The 20579-nt window shown below is 38.8% G+C and overlaps 1 protein-coding gene across 2 annotated transcripts in view; it reads right to left on the reverse strand.

The window, feature by feature from the left end:
* The window catches only part of Acf (ATP-dependent chromatin assembly factor large subunit), a 711969-nt gene that overhangs the window by 264089 nt on the left and 427301 nt on the right, over positions 1-20579 (reverse strand). For both annotated transcript variants that reach the window (XR_011017808.1, XM_068226116.1), the window contains exon 15: positions 17869-17970. Coding sequence is in view for 1 of the 2 variants with exons in the window: in XM_068226116.1 (XP_068082217.1) it covers positions 17869-17970 (102 nt within the window). In the remaining variant the exon portion in view is untranslated. The remainder of the gene's footprint in view (positions 1-17868; positions 17971-20579) is intronic.

Consider the following 20579-nt stretch of genomic DNA (forward strand, 5'->3'; position numbering starts at 1 on the left):
ATATGCTCACCGTAAACCGAAAATTCATCTCTTCGAGTAACCGCCCCATGTCAATATTTTCATGCAGTTAACAGTTTCCTTCGTGATGTAATTTTGATCAACACTGTTCTTCTTTCTTTTGGGTATCGGTGGACTTCTAAATTCTTTTTGAGGTGGAACAGTTTGCAGTAAGATCTTCTTGGGGGAAGAGCCACTTTTTTTTTATTCCGTAAGGGAGGGTGTGTAAATCCTCAATGATTTTTAGAGTACTTTCCATCGCAGAACAACAGAACACGAAACACAACACCAACACGTGGCGGCTATCTGCACACTGGCATCGGTGTGTCCCGGGACTTTCTCTCGCGACATGTCCAGACTACATCATGTTACGCAACATTTATATCATGTATCCCATTTCGAATGGGAGACCTGCAACATGCAACTTTTGTATCGCGACAGTCCCAAACGCGGAAAAAATGTTGCAGGACATCCCTGGGACTTGTCGCGATACACGTGTTCCGCAACTTTGTCGCTTGGTGTGTACTAACCTTTACACCGACAGGGTGAAAGAAATTATGTTCGTTTTCTGTAGGGTCACTGTTTCTTTTATTTAGATTAATATGATTTTGAGGTTGAGATTCCTTTATTGGGTAAGTTATAAAGTGAGAGTTAAGTGTATCGAGAGATATAGTTGGCACACGTGGCTCTTTGCATTTTCCAACTCCCATAGCTCGAAGTTCATTCCAGGTTTCACATGCATTTAAGTTCCTTGTTACATTTTTAATGTGATTAAATTTGCTATTGCGAGTTAATTGCTTTGTTATGTAAAAGACAATACTGTTCAAAATCTAGTTCATTGTTTGTTTCCTTATATCAGCGAAACACTGCGTCACGGCGAGCCATTGTTGCTTTTATATCGTTTGTTAACCAAGGTGCAGGCGAGCAAGTGACTCTAGCTTGCCTAACTGGAGCATGCTTGTCATGAGTAAGGAGTTAAATCTTGTCACTTTCATGTCTGTGTTATGCAACTGCTTTATATCATCCCAAGGTAAAGTGTACACATCGTTTTGGAGTTCAAATCAAATCAAAATCTCTTTATTTGCAAATGAGGTGTCTACCTCGGTGGCAAATGACGTACACGTATCCTGTGTGTGAATTGGTCCCTTGGTTGTTTACTGAGGTTTGATGGTAACTGACTTACTGCTGCGTGTAAGTCAGTTACCATCAAACCTCAGTAAACAACCAAGGGACCAATTCACACACGGGATACACCCGATTTAAATTTCACCTACTAGATCAGTAATTCTCCGTTAGGAGACCAATGTCAACACATTACTGCACAAAATAATGTCTGGAACACAACGCGAGGAATCCCATAAAGGCTAATTTACGCCGATCTAGACGGCGTTTTATCATCAGTGAACTTTGTTTTTCAACCATCATATGTGATTTCAGCATTCCTCATCATGATTATTCTTAAAAAACAGCATCATAGTTTATAATAAGAGCTCACCCTGATATGAAAAACTGTTTTTATCATAAACAGTCTAATGCAATCGAGCGTAGATATAATGGACAACGATTTTTCAGAACATCTAATCACTACATACTATCTTAACATTTTAAGTCATCCATTCCATTTTTCATTTTAAGCAATTTTAATGATCAATTTTTGTTTTAATAGACACATATAACCTTACTGATTATTTTTAAAGTGTTAAATTCATATATTTTTATCAATGTATATTAAGACATTCTTTTGTGATATACACCAGGATCAGGGCCCTGACCCACCAATGATTTATGTTATCTATGGCTGATGATGCTCACTAAGATTGAGCGAAACATGTCCAATTTGTAATTAAATGGTTTCATCCTAAATATATGGATTTTGTGTATTGGAAAGGTGGTTTTTTAAATATAATAATTTATTATTATGTCTATGTAGGTAAATAGGTTGCTAATTCGGTCTGATTTGCCAGTTGGGGCTAAGATATTTGAGTTAAAGTCACCAAGAAGTAGTATATGCTCGTAGGTTGGTACTAGTTTGAGAAGATCAGATTCCAGGTCAGATATGTTAGTAACATTCAGTGGTTTATAGACAACTCCTATCAATACTTTTTGACGGTTAATTATGGTCTCAGCAAACATATATTCCGTATGTGGAGTGATGCCAGATTATGATTTGATAATTCTACATTTAATATAATCTCTACAATATACTGCCACACCACCACCCCGCCTGGCAGTGCAATCATGCCCACAGAGAGTATATCCTTCTAGTTTTACAAGGGTAGAGCTAATTTTATCGGACAACCAGGTTTCAGTAATACACATACATGCATGTTACAGGTTGATATTATCGAACGAACTTCATGTATGTGACTGAGGAGTGAGAGAGAATTGATATGGGAACACTGTAGACTTCGCGAGAACTGAGACAGAGATTGTTTCAATAGCAATTCAGTAGGCTGAGGGTTGGGGACAGTTGGTGAAGGTACACAAGGGTTATTTTCATCTTGGAATACACACGGATCAATGACACTCAGGAATGCCTCATCTACCATAACAGTACTTTCAAGGACACCAGCTGCTGACATGTTTAAAGGGTAGGTGACAAATTCCTGGAACAAACACTGATATATATATATATATATATCTCACACACGCACACACACGCGCGCGCGTAGATAATTACGAACACTTAGCATATGTTTGAACATTTCAATAGACAAATAAATAATGACGATAACAATAATATTAAGTATATTAATAAAATTACACTAATATACGGTTGAAGAGTTAGTCTAGAGTAGGGTTTTGCTAAGATGCTGTACTCCCAGGCTTTATTTAAGTGCACCTGCCGGCGAGCATTTCAGAAATAAGTAGAAGAGAAAGAGTTTGTAGGTGTGGGTGGAACTTATGAATGCTATACGACTATTTTACGAATTTGTTACAAATAATGAAATCACATTGGAAGAAACAGTTGAGGAACTAGAAAGCTATTTCACAGTAGAATCTACAGACACAGGGTATTGTTCATTTATTAGAGAGAGTTCAGTTATCAATTGTTGTTATGTTGTGTCTGGTTTCCCCTCTTTTTACAACAATGCGTCCCTGTATGGTCCAGACATTCTCACTCCAAATTTATCCACAGCCGTCTTTAATATTAGAGTGCGAGCCGCAGTAAGGTCCTCCCCGATAGTGATTCCAGTGCATGCTAACTTGCGCTTGTTACGAAAGACTTCCTCCCTTTTCCTATAGCTTACAAATTTCACTACTATAGGCAGTTTCACTCCCAGCCCCGGCCTGCCAACACGGTGAGACCTATCAATATCCTGAAGGGCGAAGTCAAGGCCAAGTTTGTCTTTAAACAACCTGACTGAATGTTCGTCCATATTCTCATTCGGTGATTCGGGAATTCCGAACACACGCACACTTCCTCTACGTTGATATTGCTCAAGAGCATCTGTACTCCTTTTGAGTTCATCCTGCACTGCTTTCAGTTCAATTTCCCTATTTTTAATATCAATTTTAAGTTCATTGATAATATCAGTGTTGAAGTCCAGGGTGGCCTTGAGTTGTTCAGCCACAGCTTAAGTGACACTTTCAGTTATTGCCTCAACGATAGCTGAGAGAATGTCTTTCGACTGTACAGCTTCCCTTACCTGCTGAACAATGATGTCCGCTAGGGTAGCTTCACTACTGCTGCCGGCTGCAGCCCCACCTCGGTCCTGGTTCCCCAGCTGGCTGCGTTCTTCTTGTCTCTTCCCATAATTAAATTTTATTTCTATTTACAAAAATCCACTGCACAGCACTGAGCGATGTCGTGAAGTCATCAACACACACTTTTAGAGCTGAAATTCACTATTTTCACAACGAATTACGCCTTTACTACACCTGCTAATGATCGAAAAATGGGATCATGAGGTTACGATATCACTACACCGCCCCTTCCCCACGAGTTACTTCGGAGGCATGGTCCCCAAAAATTAAAAAATGAGCGGTAGAGGCCGACGGACCACGCAGTCTTAGCTCAGTTTTCATGCAGTGGTAGTCAGTCTTCGTTCAGTCTTATTCAGTCTTCTCAGGCAGTCTTCAGTTTTCAGTCAAGATCGTGCCGAACGTCCTGTCAAGGTCGACGCATCAGTGTTGCGGCGAGTCACCCAACTGCAGCGTATGCACAGTAAGCCTGGTACTGCCAAGGGTCCACCTGGAGAAGAGGCTACTAATGACAAAGGACAATCTGGTCATGAGGAGGAGAATGCATAGACCACCACAGAGGAAGAGGCTGGCAACAAGGCAACACCGACCCCCGACACGGCGCAATCTAGTCAAGAGGAGAGCCCATCCAGCGACGTCGAGGAAGAGAGAAGATATAATGTATGACCAAGGCAAAGTCGATGAGTGTGATAGACTTTTGAAATGTTTGAGGTTACAGGGGGGATATTGGCACAAGTGTAATGGAATAGTATGACTTGGAAACAATATTCTCTAACCCATGGGTAAATAATAGAAATATCGATCATTATTATTATTACTTGTGAGGTGTGGCTTTGAAGTTGTTTACATTATTATTATTATTATTATTATTATTATTATTATTATTATTATTATTATTATTATTATTATTTGCGTAGTTATGTACAGATGATCGTATTATTTGTGATATTATGTCATGAAACATCTGCTGTATATATATATTAATATGAGTTTATTTAAGGTAAGAACACATAATAAGTAGTATTTAACTTATTGTTACCTGTATATATGATTTATAAATCCAATGCAATATAGTTCAACACACTGTAATATCCAGAACAACATATCTTTGACTCATCATCGTCGAGCCAAAACTTCTGCAGATAAAGAAATGAAATTTTGGGAATACATTCATATTAACATGTAGGTGCTCACTAAGCAAGGATTTTCGGATATTCCATCACTAATGGGGTGAAATGGGGGAGGGGGGAATTTAAAAAATGAAGATATCTATATCTCAAACTTAAACGTTTACAGACGTAAAAATAGGTGTTTGGAAACTCCTTTAAAAATAAAGAAAAACGTATTTTTGTTTGCTTTTGGAAAATCCCATTAACGGAGCAGAAAAATGGGGGAGAAGGCGTTGAACACCTTTCAAAGTAAAGAAACACGTATTTTTCTGCTTTTGGAAAGGCTACTTAAGGCAGGAGAGGGGTGGAAAGAAGTGAAGAAGAAGAAGCAGAAGAAAAGAAGAAGAAGAAGTTGAATTATTTTTGAGTACACATTTATCTCAAAAACTGAAGGTGTTATATATGTACAGACATGCAAACTGGTATTTGGAATCTCCTTTAAAAATAATGAAACACGTATTTTATTGTTTCCGGAAAATCCAGTTAAGGGGCTGAAAGGAATTAGAAAAGCGGGTAAATTTTAATTAGTACCGGTATATCTACATTATATGTCAAAATCTTAACATGTTGGAGACAAGAAACTTGGTATTTGGAAAGTCCTTTAAAAATACAGGAACATGTACCTTTTTGTTTTCAGAGAAGAGAAGGCACTTAACGGGGGTTCAAAAGAAGTGAAAAATAGTTGAATTATTTTTTTACAAGGATACTTAAAAACTGAAGATGTTACAGACATGAAAATTGGTTTTTGGAATCTCCTTTAAAAATAAAGAAACATATATTTTTGTTTTAGGAAAATAGCTTAAATGGGGGGGGCGAGGGGGATTCGCGTTCATTTTGAGAACACAAATGGAAATGGCCAAATACGGGTGAAAAAGTGATAACAGTCTTCCGGGTGAATTTTTATCACAGTTGGAGATCTTCAGTATGGTGTATGTCCTCCATGAGCATTTATCACAGTGTGGCACCTACTGTACATGGCATGCTCCGTGTAAGTCAACGGAGGTCATGTTGCAGTATCGGGTCCCATTCTTCAATGAGAGCCTGTTCGAGGTCATGGAGAGTCTGCGGTGGAACAGGACGCCCAAGAACACTTCTGTCAAGCCTATTCCACACATGCTCGATGTGATTAAGGTCAGGACTCACTGCTGGCCATTCCACCTCCTGAATGTCCAGTTCTCGCAAGACAGCTCAGGTGATGTGCGCTACATGAGCCCTGGCATTGTCGCGCATAAGTACGAATTCAGGGCCAACACCGCATGCAGCTACAAACTCATGATGTAGCAGTATCTGCTTGATGTACCCTGCAGCGGTAAGATTACCATGGACGACAACAAGATCCGTATGACCATCAATACACCATCAAAGAACCTTGTCCGAAACTGTCGCCTTCTTGAACAACATTTGGCATGTACTGCTCACCACGGCATCTTCATACACGTTGACATCCATCGCACTGTGTCAGGGGAAATCCGGACTCATCTGTGAACAACACAGGTCTCCACTGGCGAAGTTACCAGTTGACAGGGGTAAGGGCAAACCGAAGGTGAGCTGCGCGATACTGCTGCAATAAACGGGGCATTTGAGCAGGACGCCTGGGTCGCAAGGACACTTGTCTTAACCTGTTCCTTACTGTATGGTCAGACACCGTGACTCCAGTGATACTCTTGAGGTCTTGTTGCAGTTCTCTGGCAGTTTCTGAACGACACCGCAATGCACAGATATTGATCATGCTGTGGGGTTGTCGTGCGCCCATGACCTTGTCCAACCCTCCTTGTGAACTGGCCTGTCTCACTGTAGTGATTCCACAAGCGGTGAATAACTGACGGAGAGACATTGAGATCCACAGCTACACGACGAAAAGTCCATCCTTCCTCGATCAAAGTAATAGCCCTTGTGAATTGAACCTCGTTAAGATGTCTCATGTGAAGTGCTGGTTGACGTACAATGTACTCAAACGACCGCACTAGTCTGTGTACCTCACAACGACACACGCACGCATCATTCTTTACTTTGTCTTGAGGAGTCACCTGACTTTTTCGTGCATGGCTATGCCTACAGATGAAGTATAACTTCGATTTGACATACCCTGAGTACCTAAGGTCTCAAGGTATGCTGTACGACCATTGGAACCCATCTACCAAATTAACGTTCACATACTGAGGTTAAGAGAAAAGTTCCCCTGATTTTTTTGAACTGTGTAGGTTTGTGTTGTGTTACTCTCTGTAATCTAGCTAAGAACAAGAACCCAGTCTAGAACTTAAGAGTGATGCAAGTGTGTAATGGATTAGTATAAATTGGAAACAATTCTCTATACTCATGGGTAAATAGTGAAAATACTGAGCTCGATTAGTAGGTGTGGTTATTATTATTATGACTTGTGAGGTGTGGCTGTGAAGTGTTTACATTCTCTTTCTTTTCTCTTTTTTGCTTTACGTCGCACCAACACAGATAGGTCTTATGGTGACAATGCATAGGAAAGGCCTGGGAATGGGAAGAAAGCGGCTGTGAAACCATCTTCAGGGCTGCCGACACTGGGGTTCGAATCCACTTTCTCCCAATTACTTGATACTGGCCGCACTTAAGCGACTGCAGCTATCGAGCTCGGTTTACGTCTATTATTATTATTATTATTATATTATTATTATTATCTACGTAGTTATGTATGACAGGTTGACAGTAAGGACTCTATTTGGTATAAATTGTAGCCTATCATGTATCATTCATTATTTGGGTGTTGTATGGTCTGGCTTGTGTAACAAAATGTGAGGTAATGCCACGATACCTTTGCTATATGTATATTAAAATGACTGTATTTAAAGTAAGAACAGGTAGTTTATAGTATAGCATTTATTATTACCTGTGAATATGATCTATAAATACAATATAATATTGTGCACCCAGGGTAATAGTCTAGAATGACGCACCTTTGTCACTCGAGTTTTACAGAATGTTCTATCCATTTGTACATAGGTGATTTTAGACTTGAGAAGATATGAGAAAGCATGTTGTATCATACTTTTGTAGAAGCCTGGCCAGGAAAAGTATGTAAAAGGACAATCTTGGGTAGTAGTTGTGTTGATAGTAGGTTGACATGCTAATGTGGCAGTCAAGTTTTTGTTCAAGATGGTGGTTCATTGATGTGTGTATAATGTGTATATAATTTGCAAATAAAACAGTGTACACAACTGACAGCATCTCATGAGTGCGTCTTTGTGATTACGATAAGAGGATGAAGAAGAAGCAGGACAGGAAAATACTGGAGCATTTCTTGATGAAGCACAAGAAGAGGATGAATAATTTCTGGATGAAAAGGGCAATTACGGTGAATCTGAAGGACTACAAGAAAAGCTGAATTTCTTTTACCAGCACATTGCTTAATGCCAATGAAAGATGGCAAATATACAATACAGCAAGACCAGTAAAAGAGATACTGAAACAGTACTGGTATCACACAGTTATTTTACCTTTAATGATGAGCTAAATCCATACTAAATAAACCTTGGCCACTAAGCAACTTAAGTTCATTAATTGTGAATACTGTGGACAACATATCTATTCATCAGGTTCATGTTGTTTCTCCACCACAACTACTGTATTTCACCTATATTGTTTATCACTAAATGAGCATTGTTCTTGACATATTAATCAATCAATCAATCAATCAATCAATCAATCAATCAATCAATCAATCAATCAATCAATCAGTCAATCAAGATCTCCATTTACGGCAGTCGCCCAGGTGCAGATACCCTATTAGTTGTTTTCCTAGCCTTTTCTTAAACAACTGCAAAGAAATTGGAAATTTATTGAACATCACACTAGGTAAGTTATTCCAATCCCTAACTCCCCTTCCCATAAATGAATATTTTCCCCAATTTGTCCTCTTGAATTCCAACTTTATCTTCATAGTGTTATCTTCCATAATCTTAAAGACACCACTCAAACTTATTCGTCTACTGATGCCATTCCACACCAACTCTCCACTGACAGCTCGGAACATACCGCCTATCATGATGATTTACCCACTGATGAGCCCAACTTAGCACACTGGGGCGAAACTCTGGCAACCAGGAATGAGTTAGCTGGAAAATGTATAATGTCCAATAATGGACCAAATATATTGGTAACATACCTCTTAGTTGAGCAGCTTTCTCCCAAGTCCTCCCAGCCCAAACTTTGCAACATTTTTTTACGCTACTCTTTTGTCGGAAACCACAAAGAACAAATCGAGCTGCTTTTCTTTGGAATTTTTCCAGTTCCTGAATCAAGTAATCCTGGGGAGGGCCCCATACACTGTAACATTACTCAAGTTGGGGTCTTCCCGGAGACTTATATGCCCTTTCCTTTACATCCTTAATACAACACCGAAATACTCTCATAATCCCGTGCAGAAATCTGTACCATTTATTTACAATCATATATATGTGATTACCCCAATGAAGATCTTTCCTTATATTAACCCCTAGGTAATTACAATGATCCCCAAAAGGAACTTTCACCCCATCAACGCAGCATTTAAAATTGAGAGGAATTATCCTATTTGTGAAATTCACAACCTGACACCTCATTTGCAAATAAAGAGATTTTGATTTGATTTTGAAACTTGTGTTGGACAATGCAAACTATGAAAACGCCTAGTCTAAATTCTTATTAATATAATATGTTGGTGCTTGAACCTATACAAATATTCATCCCAACGTAGAATATCTAGCCTTACAACGATTTTAATGATTTGACAAATATATCCGTAGCCGTTACGCTGTAACAGGGCTAATTACTTCCCCAATAAAATGTAAATAGTATGTTTTGATACGCGGTGCCATAATTTTAGAAACTTCTGATATAATCTGGCAAACAATTGATGCACTAACATGAAATAATTAGCACAAATCAACCTTAAAATTAAAGGTAGTAGTGCAACATGTTCATTTTTCTTACAACTCAATATAGTTCTTTACTATACCATAGCCCTGCAGTCTTGAACACTTGTAAAACGTTTCCAATTAATAAGCGAAATACCAGTAATGATGATGGTGATGATAATAATAATAATAATAATAATAATAATAATAATAATAATAATCCAAAATTAAGGAGGTGGCATAAAATCTCAAAACGATATGTTTATTAATGGTGAGATAATGGTTCATGGCATGGGTTACTGTAGTCACGTCCGACAGTAGTTCGTGAACCATGGGCAACAGCTGAGTGGCCTAGTAAGTGGTCCCGAGAATCGGGATACCAGTTGCTATGGAATGGGAGTGGGCATCTCGGACGTATTTTGAGTCATAGCACTCCTTGTGCTCAGGCGACTAGGACTATACAATTCACCGGTGATCCATAACCCCTTAGAGAAGAGATCCTCACTTGGACTATGTGAAAGTAATTAGCATCCAGCTTCATAAATTTACCGAGCTCAGAACGTTTTTAAGCAAGCCACGGACCTATGCAAGTAATGGAGTCCCACTACCATTTGACAGGCGAGGGACTCCTTGGAAACAACTTGGCAAACAAAATGCAATTTGATGGGGAGGTATCAATATTAATGGGGCTTATGGATGAAAGAAGGTAGAACTGGCTGAGTCAGCAAAGAGGATGCATCTGGATGTGCTAGGAGTAAGTGATATTCGGGTAAGGGGAGATAACGAGGAAGAGAGAAGAGATTATAAAGTGTACTTGACGGGTGATAGAAAGAGAAGGGCAGAGTATGGGGTAGGGCTGTTTATCAGGAATACCATTGCACGCAACATAGTTTCTGTTAAGCACGTAAATGAGCGAATGATGTGGGTAGATTTGGCAGTTGGAGGAATTAGGACAAGAACTGTCTCAGTGTATTCACCATGTGATGGTGCCGATGAGGATGAAGTTGACAAATTTTATGAAGCATTGAGTGACATCGTGGTCAGGGTCAATAGCAAGGATGGAATAGTGCGAATGGGCGATTTCAATGCGAGAGTTGGGAATAGAACTGAAGGATACGAAAGGGTGATTGGTAAATGTGGGGGAGATACGGAAGCTAATAGGAATGGGAAGCGCTTGCTGGACTTCTATGCTAGTGTGGGTTTAGCAGTTACGAATACATTCTTCAAGCATAAGGCTATTCACCGCTACACATGGGAGGCTAGGGGTACCAGATCCATAATAGACTATATCTTAACAGACTTCGAATTCAGGAAATCTGTTAGGAATGTACGAGATTTCTGGGGATTTTTCGATGATACAGACCACTATCTGATCTGTACTGAACTAAGTATCTCTAGGCCTAGGGTAGAGAAAGTGAAGTCCGTCTGCAAACGAAAAAGGGTAGAAAATCTCCATGACAAGGAAATTAGACAGAAGTACATGGATATGATTAGTGAGAAGTTTCGAACAGTAGAGAGTAACCAGGTTCAGGATACAGAAAAAGAATGGGTCGCATACAGGGATGCTGTAGTAGAAACAGCACCGGAATGCCTACGGACAACTGTGTGTAAAGATGGGAAAAGGCAAACATCTTGATGGAATGATGAAGTGAGAGCAGCTTGTAAACGTAAAAAGAAGGCTTATCAGAAATGGGTCCAAGCAAGGGCCGAGGCCGACAGGGATTTATACGTAGATGAAAGAAACAGAGCGAAGCAATTTGTTGTTGAATCCAAAAATAAGTCACGGGAAGATTTTGGTAATAACCTGCAAAGGCCAGGTCAAGCAGCAGGGAAACCCTTCTGGACAGTAATAAAGAATCTTAGGAAGGGAGGGAGAAGGAAATGAACAGTGTTTCGAGTAATTCAGGTGAACTCATAATAGATCCCAGCGAATCACTGGAGAGGTGGAGGGAATATTTTGAACTCATCTCAATGTAAAAGGAAATCTTCCTGGTGGTGTTGCGAACAGCCAGGCTCAGGGGGAGCAGGAAAATGATGGTGAAATCACACTTGAGGAAGTGGAAAGGATGGTAAATAAACTCCATTGTCATAAAGCAGCAGGAGTAGATGAAATTAGACCTGAAATGGTGAAGTATAGTGGAAAGGCAGGGATGAAATGGCTTCATAGAGTAGTAAGATTAGCATGGAGTGTTGGTAAGGTACCTTCAGATTGGACAAAAGCAGTAATTGCACCTATCTATAAGCAAGGGAACAGGAAGGATTGCAACAACTATCGAGGTATCTCATTGATTAGTATACCAGGCAAAGTATTCACTGGCATCTTGGAAGGGAGGGTGCGATAAGTCGTTGAGAGGAAGTTGGATGAAAACCACTGTGGTTTCAGACCACAGAGAGGTTGTCAGGATCAGATTTTCAGTATGCGCCAGGTAACTGAAAAAATGCTACGAGAGGATTAGGCAATTGTGTTTATGTTTCGTAGATCTAGAGAAAGCATTTGACAGGGTACCAAGAGAAAAGATGTTCGCCATACTGGGGGACTATAGAATTAAGGGTAGATTATTAAAAGCAATCAAAGGCATTTATGTTGACAACTGGGCTGCATTGAGAATTGACGGTAGAATGAGTTCTTTGTTCAGGGTACTTACAGGGGTTAGACAAGGCTGTAATCTTTCACCTTTGATGTTCGTAATTTATATGGATTATCTGCTGAAAGGTATAAAATGGCAGGAAGGGACTCAGTTAGGTGGAAATGTAGTAAGCAGTTTGGCCTATGCTGACGACTTGGTCTTAATGGCAGATTGTGCCGAAAGCCTGCAGCCTAATATCTTGGAACTTGAAAATAGGTGCAATGAGTATGGTATGAAAATTAGCCTCTCGAAGACTAAACTGATGTCAGTAGGTAAGAAATTCAACAGAACTGAATGTCAGATTGGTGATACAAAGCTAGAACAGGTCGATAATTTCAAGTATTTAGGTAGTGTGTTCTCCCAGGATGGTAATATAGTAAGTGAGATTGAATCAAGGTGTAGTAAAGCTAATGCAGTGAGCTCGCAGTTGCGATCAGCAGTATTCTGTAAGAAGGAAGTCAGCTCCCAGACGAAACTATCTTTACATCGGTCTGTTTTCAGACCAACTTTGCTTTACGGGAGCGAAAGCTGGGTGGACTCAGGAGATCTTATTCATAAGTTAGAAGTAACAAACATGAAAGTAGCAAGAATGATTGCTGGTACAAACAGGTGGGAACAATGGCAGGAGGGAACTCGGAATGAGGAGTTACAGGCTAATTTAGGAATGAACTCGATGGATGAAGCTGTACGCATAAACCGGCTTCGGTGGTGGGGTCATGTGAGGCGAATGGATGAGGATAGGTTACCTAGGAGAATAATGGACTCTGCTGTGGAGGGTAAGAGAAGTAGAGGGAGACCAAGACGACGATGGTTAGGCTCGGTTTCTAATGATTTAAAGATAAGAGGTATAGAACTAAATGAGGCCACAACACTAATTGCAAATCGAGGATTGTGGCAACGTTTAGCAAATTCTCAGAGGCTTGCAGACTGAACGCTCAAAGGCATAACAGTCTATAATGATAATGTATGTATGTATGCTAGCAAGGTGTCCAAATTCATCAAACCAATCTGGTGGACTATCCCAAATGGAGTGTCATTTGTCTGCAGTGCCCCAAGCTTGCCTTAAATTTGGTTCTTGGAAATTTGAAGTGGCATGCCACCTCCATAATCCCACCATCCTTATAATTCACAACTGATAGAATAATCCCTGTTTTGCTTTTCTTGCACAAATCCAGTAGCAAGCCCAACAATTTTGGTAAATTTTCCTGTATATGATACATTGAATAACTCTTGATGAGCTGGCTTTTGTAAACTTTTCTTACAATTTTCTCAATTGTCATAATTATTTTAAAATTGAAAACACCTAATTCTTCATGAAAACGACACGGAAAACTTCACAATACGCCAGTGTCCACGCTTATATCTCAAACATTACAACCTAGAGCTAAGTGACATATTCCTGCGTGTTGAGGACACAATTAGGCACCAGATATCATTTAACAATAATATCCACTAACGACGCCACAGCATAGCAGGAGAAAACAAATTGGCACAGATTACAGCAATGTTTTGTTTTAGTACTGGTTGTAACTTAATACTGAGTGGATGAATTTCGATGATCCAGATGTCATCTGAAAGGAAATGGTGGGTTTTTGAAGACTTAATAGACTTCTGTACAATAACATTTGAAACAAGCAAATGGTGCATGGGTCGAGCAAAATTTAGCCACATAATTAAAAAGGTTGAGAGATGCTAAAAAACAGAAAAACAAAAGTGACAAGAAGGCTCTAAGGTGGTAAGAAGACGTTGATAAGAACTGATTGGTATGCTTAAAATCAATGATTAATGTTACAGAGAGTACAGGGCACATGTTAAAAGTGACCATTAGAATGCGCTGCGAGAGCGAGTTCCGTGCTTTTGCATCTACTGTGCCTAATATCAATACTTGCATATCTGCCAACTTTACAAAACCAAAAATCAGGAGATTCTGATATGAAAATCAGGAAAAATCAGGATATACAAATGGTCAAAACTGCTTATTTTACATGTTTTGTGCAATACAGGCGTACTGTTGTCTCCAAACCAGACTGTTGCTATAAGAGGCTACAAGGCTAAAAATTACACATCTCTATTCCCTCACAGGAAGTATGTGAGCGAGATGATCGGTCTCTGATAAGCCTTCCGAAAATATTATGAACTCTTGCTCCACACGTGTGAATCAGTCATGCACTTAGATGCCATTACTTAGCAAATACATGGATTAATATATTGCATCACACGCCCATGCGATTACGCGAAGCGCAATGCTATTTTTATCAAGTAATAAATTAAAATTTGCCGGAATTGTCTCCAAGTGGCTCCTCAAATCACTAGAAAAGTAACTAGTTACTATCTTTGAAACTATGTCAGTACATTACTAAAATAGACCCCAAATCTAGTGACTAGTCTCTAGAATCTACTAGACTGATGTGAACGAACACGAACATAGCACGGAAGAACGAGAGATTTACCATCTATATTCGTGTTGTGATATACAGGTTTCAATAAACATAGCACATTTCTCATATTAATAAATGATATTTCATTTGAATGCAGCCAATGAGAGAAGGAGTTTCGGCCACTGGCGTACAATGCTGAAATGGCAGAATTTGAAAACAAATGTTTGAAGTTCGCCAAAAAATAAACTAAAATCGGGGGAAACAATAGAATAATCGGGATGCGGGAAAAACTGTCAAAAATCTGGAGTCTCCCGCCTAAATCGGGAAAATTGGCAGGTATGCTAAAAGGCATCACGAAGTACAAGAGTGACCCGCTGGAACAATCCGTGTTTCTAAATAAAGTAATGCGCAACACTGTGGGAGAGTAAAGGGCATGTTTACAAGCGAAGCACCAGAGTGAGTGAAATACAATGCTCCGATTCCACGAGGGCACTTGAACATCTGCGGCACTAATGGATATCAGTGATAATGATCAGGCTGCTGATACCACATAAATGAAGCTCAAAATAAATCATAACATTTTATTTCACCAGAGCACATACATAGCTTATGAATTTCATATTCTTATTGTTCTGTATCGACCTAATAAATTACACAAAAATTCCCTTGGGAAAAAAAAAAAGAATGATTAAAAACATCCACTTCAGTCAATACAGATCTCATCTGCTAAAACATTAAAAGATTAAGATGAACAAATGCTACATGTTCTGGTCTTCGTTAAGCCTTCTACAGCAAGAAGTTAAAATAACAATGAACAGATGAAATGACGAAAAAACAAATGATGCTAACAAAACTGTAAACTTTTTGTAAAAAAGGAAATTGTTTATCTCAACACGAAAAATCTATGAAGAGTGGTAGAAACCTACTTAGTATTTACAAAATAATTCATACATCTGGTCCAAGGAAACAGTCCCATTTATAACTTGAAGGATATTTCCCGGCAGTCCAACATTCCTTTCGCTGCATTAATAATTATTTTCAACAAACGCAAGAAAGCTAAAACTTCTCCTACAAATCATAACTCTCCCCATAAAATCCTCCCTCCCTCCCCTCAACATCTCCATCACCCCTCCATCTGCTTTTATAGCTGACCTGGCTCAGCAGTCCGTCAGTTTCCACAGTAGTGCACAGTAGTGCCTTCAGACATATGTTTTCTTTAAGACTGTTTTTACCAATCTTAATGAAGTTTTTTTGCATTAAGATGAACAATTTCTTTTTTACAAAAACTTCTAACAATTTTGTTTTATTGTTTTTTCACCATTTTATCTGTACACTGATTTTTTTTTAATTTATGGCTAAAGAAGGCCTAATGAAGGCTGAAACATGTACCATTTGTTCATCATAATCTTTTTGTTTAATAGATATGATTTGTGTTAACTGAGCTGAATGTTTTAATCTTTCCTTTTATCAAGGGAATTTTTGTGAGAGATCATAAAAATGTATTCACACCTACAATGCTTGTGGCTGTATTCAATACAGCTTAATCCCAATCTTTGTTTGCAGTTTGTACATTATTGCTGGGTTTTGCTTTGCATAAAACCTGCAATTTGATGTTTACAATGTAAGTCAAGCTCCCTATTTCTCCCCTTAAATAAACTGAAGTGACACATAAGCCTACACGCTCCTTTCCACATGAAACGAAATGGCGTATGGCTTTTAGTGCTGGGAGTGTCCGAGAACAAGTTCGGCTCGCCAGATGCAGGTCTTTTGATTTGACTCCTGTAGGCGACCTGCGCGTCGTGATGAGGACGAAATGATGAAGACGACACATACACCCAGCCCCAGTGTCAGCGAAATTAACCAATTATGGTTAAAATTCCCGACCCTGTCGGGAATCAAACCCAGGACCCCTGGGACCAAAGGCCAGCACGATTAACCATTTAGCAATGGAGCCGGACTCCTTTCCACATGACTCTCCATGACTAAAATAGTAACTAAAACTGAAAGCATTAACACAATGACATTAACCCCAGTAACTTTAAAACACAAACCACGATTTGGAAAAATTCAATGGTCCAGAAAGTTTGGTTAATTCACGATCTTGCAATAATCAGTGCCACTCCTGTACGAGAAGTCAGTAAAGATGGGGAATAACACGAACAGACCTTCATGAAATTGAGTCTTTCAATGTCATTCTGTGCATATAAGGCTATGGTTTACATGAATATATTCTAATGTAAAATACATCATCCTATATTCAGGCCAATATGGTGTATACAATACCATGGTATTTAGATGACAATCATAGTCTGTCGATGCCTTTGGCAATAAATTTTGTCATAAGTATCACTTTAGCAATCTTTATCATGTATTCCACCTTTACAGTACAATTCGAGTCTTTATTAATAGACTACATTAAAATCGATACACGTTTCATCCCTAGCGGGACATCAGTCGACACATGAATAACAGACCTTATAAAAATTGTTACACGGATACTGGTACATGTACACAGTAAAAATACTTTCACTTTATCGATAAAAACATCATATATGAAGTCTTGCTCTTAAAAAGGTATTGTAAAGGTGGAATACGTGATAAGGATCACTAAAGTGATACTTATGACAATACAGGCTTAGCACAATGAAATTTACTTTATTTTATGTAACAGCGGACATCAGGTGAGTGGGAAGAAGATTACGGAGATAACTAAGAAAGGAATCCATCCTAGTGCCAGTGTCGCATGCTACAGAAGCAGTAGGTAAAATCTGCTAATGTGATGACGGATTTAGAAATCGATATATTAGGAAAAAATAAAAAAGCCCATCTATAGTGGTAATGTACAGTATTTCGAAGCTGTGTACTGCTGTTGAATTCCAGATCATAACAGAGTTAATCATCATTAATTACAACACTCAAAATTACCTTAGATTAAGCATTTCATGATAATAAGCTTTCCTTTAAATGATGTTCACATTCTTTACACTCGACAGAAACATACTGGGATTACTTTTTAAACATTGGTATGTTTTTGTGTTAAATACAAATTTACATCAAGTAAATTTATGTAGAAGAAATAAAAGATAACCAGGAACAGAAGTTACATGCTCTACAATATTTAAGTAATCACCTGGTCATCAGATTTTGCTTGGAAGCCCCACACAAGCCTTTCGCACTGCATGTCATAGGTTTTGTTTGCAAGAGCCTCTCTCCAAGCATCTCTATTTTGGACCTGTAGACAAAGAAGCAGAGCCATTTGAATATATAGCATTTTAAGTATATATATATATACACACACACACACACACACACACGAGTTTTGGGGCATAAGTCACAGCAACTTTTTTTTCCCCCAATCCCTCACATCTGTACGGTGCTACAATATAACGGTCATAGGTCCTGAAAAGCATGGCAATCATAGTACGTGGGTACAGCAAGAGATGCTGGTATGTTGGACAGGTATCATGCATAAGGCGAGGGGACTACAGTAGCGAGTCAGGCTCCATGCAGAATGGATGTGACGGAGTGGGAAGTACCGGAACACCCGTTATACTCACTGGACCTCTGTCTGCCTGATTCTCACCTCATCCCCAAAGTGAAAGAATCTTGCATGGGAGATGGTTTGGGACACGAGAAGACATTGCCAATGCTGTGAAACGTGACAATGCAAAATTCACACATGCTGAACTGACCCGTATCCAACATCTCCTGTATCATTGGCAACTTCTCGTGGACAATCAAGGGGATTAAATTGAGGGTTTACTATAAAGGATACTGTACTCTCAGAAAATGAACATTATGTAGCATAAGGATTTCATGGCTGACAGTTTCCTTGCTTTATATCCTACCCCTGGTAAAGCTGCTCAGCATTATTCATACATTCCACAGCACCTCACGCTTCCCAAACCAAACTCTGTATTTCCATTTGTCAGGTATATCCCACATTTGTGAAGGAAAAAAAAATTGCCATGACTTATGCCCCAACCCTCCTAACAATAATGGAAGGCAGTTTTAAAAATCTCAAAATTCTACCAGTGCATGTAGTATTAAGGACAGTCATCGTACTCAAACATCAGGTCCTGGAAACCTATACCAAGTGCCATTTTGTGTACCCATCTCTCCTGAATTGTCGTGACTTTAACCAGAGGGGCAGTGAAACAACAGTTGCTATCATCATTTTTACCAGTACCATGAATGATACAGCTTCTCCAAAACCAAATTTGAGAGACAACTTTGCTGCAGTTTTCTTGTATATCCATTTTCATAACAAACTTTAAGACCTTCAGTACTGAGTCTGTAGAGTTGGGAAGTAATTGAGTAAAAGTAATCAAATTACTTACAACAAACACCATTTTTTTTTTGTTTTTTGTAATTTTTACCTGTAATCATTACTTTTTGCAAAATTTAATATTTACTCATAACTTACTTCTTGAAATTAAATTGTCATCATTATACTTCAGTAATCTATATCCATCAAATGGAAGCAGAAGTGTGAAAAAACTACTGTAAATTGTGATGAAGATATCTCTTTCAGTTCGACCACTGCAGAACCAGTAGCTTCATCACTGCTGGATCAGGTTCTTGCTTACCTCTCCAGTACTTTCAAGGACATCAAACGTATCCAAAAATATTCATAATTGCTAGCGATGGTCTTAAAATTGAATACAGTTGTTCCTTCAAGTGCCCCTGTACAGCAACTTTTCAGTAAATTCAAAGATATACTTTCTCCCAGAGGTCATGTCTTAGCAATGAGAATTTTAAGAAATGTACAGTAAACGGCAAATCATTTGAAATACTTAAAAGTCACTACCTGAAATAAAAATTGTGTGAATATCGTGCAATCTATTCTCAAATTCATCCTATGGAGTGAGAATAATGTGCACTCCCACTGGCCTCCAGTATCTATTACATCGTGCACTTCCCCTCCATGCTCGCTCAGGTAACCTCGTTCTTAAACGACTTGTTTCTTCAATGTTATTTGCGTCACATCCCACTAAATACATTTTTACGGTTTTCGGAGACACCGAGATGGCAGAATTTTGTTCCACAGAAGTACTTTCACATGCCAGTAAATCTACCATCACAAGGCACCTCCAAATACCACTAGACTGAGCCAAGATGGAACCTGTCAAGTTTGGGTCAGGAGGCCAGGAGCCACTCAGCCCAGCAACTTGTTTCTTACAGTCCCTGGCCATATTATTAGATGCAGCTGATTTTTTAAAAATTCATTTGTTCCTGGGGGTCTGGTTTTGTAAACTGGCTCATATATCATTGGTTACTGGGTTGAATATTATAAAATAGCTATTAATGAATGAAATGAGATCATTTGTTGTACACTGGTTATTGATGAACAAGTAAAAGTTGCAGTCTTGAGAACAGCAAGAGCCGATGTGTTTCAAGTTCAAGTGCATTATTAATGTCTAGTATTGTTGGTTTCCTGGTTTATTTACAATCTGTAGAATCTAATGAAAAAAGTTTTCCGATTAATGAGATATTTTAGATACACTACAATACGAAAAACAATGGGGAAAATAAGGGATCTGATGCCTCAAAAGACTGCGGAGAGAAAAGCCCTGATTGGTACATTTTCTTTCTGTTAGTAGGCTTCAAGTTAAAAGGAAAATTGTCCAGCTCTTAAGGGTAAATTCATTGAATCATGTGTGTAAGGAATGTGCTGATATTTTTGTTGACAAGTGTTTTAATATGATGATAAAATGCTTTTAAATGAGAAAAAAGAAAAGTCTAGCCATGAACGTTCAGGCAGGAATTCTAAAGCTAAAAAAGTAATGCATAAATGAAAGATCATGCCCTTTCACAGCAGTCCATTTCACATCTTGATTA

The sequence above is a fragment of the Anabrus simplex genome, chromosome 2, assembly GCF_040414725.1.
Source record: "Anabrus simplex isolate iqAnaSimp1 chromosome 2, ASM4041472v1, whole genome shotgun sequence".
NCBI classification, from domain to species: Eukaryota; Metazoa; Arthropoda; class Insecta; order Orthoptera; family Tettigoniidae; genus Anabrus; species Anabrus simplex.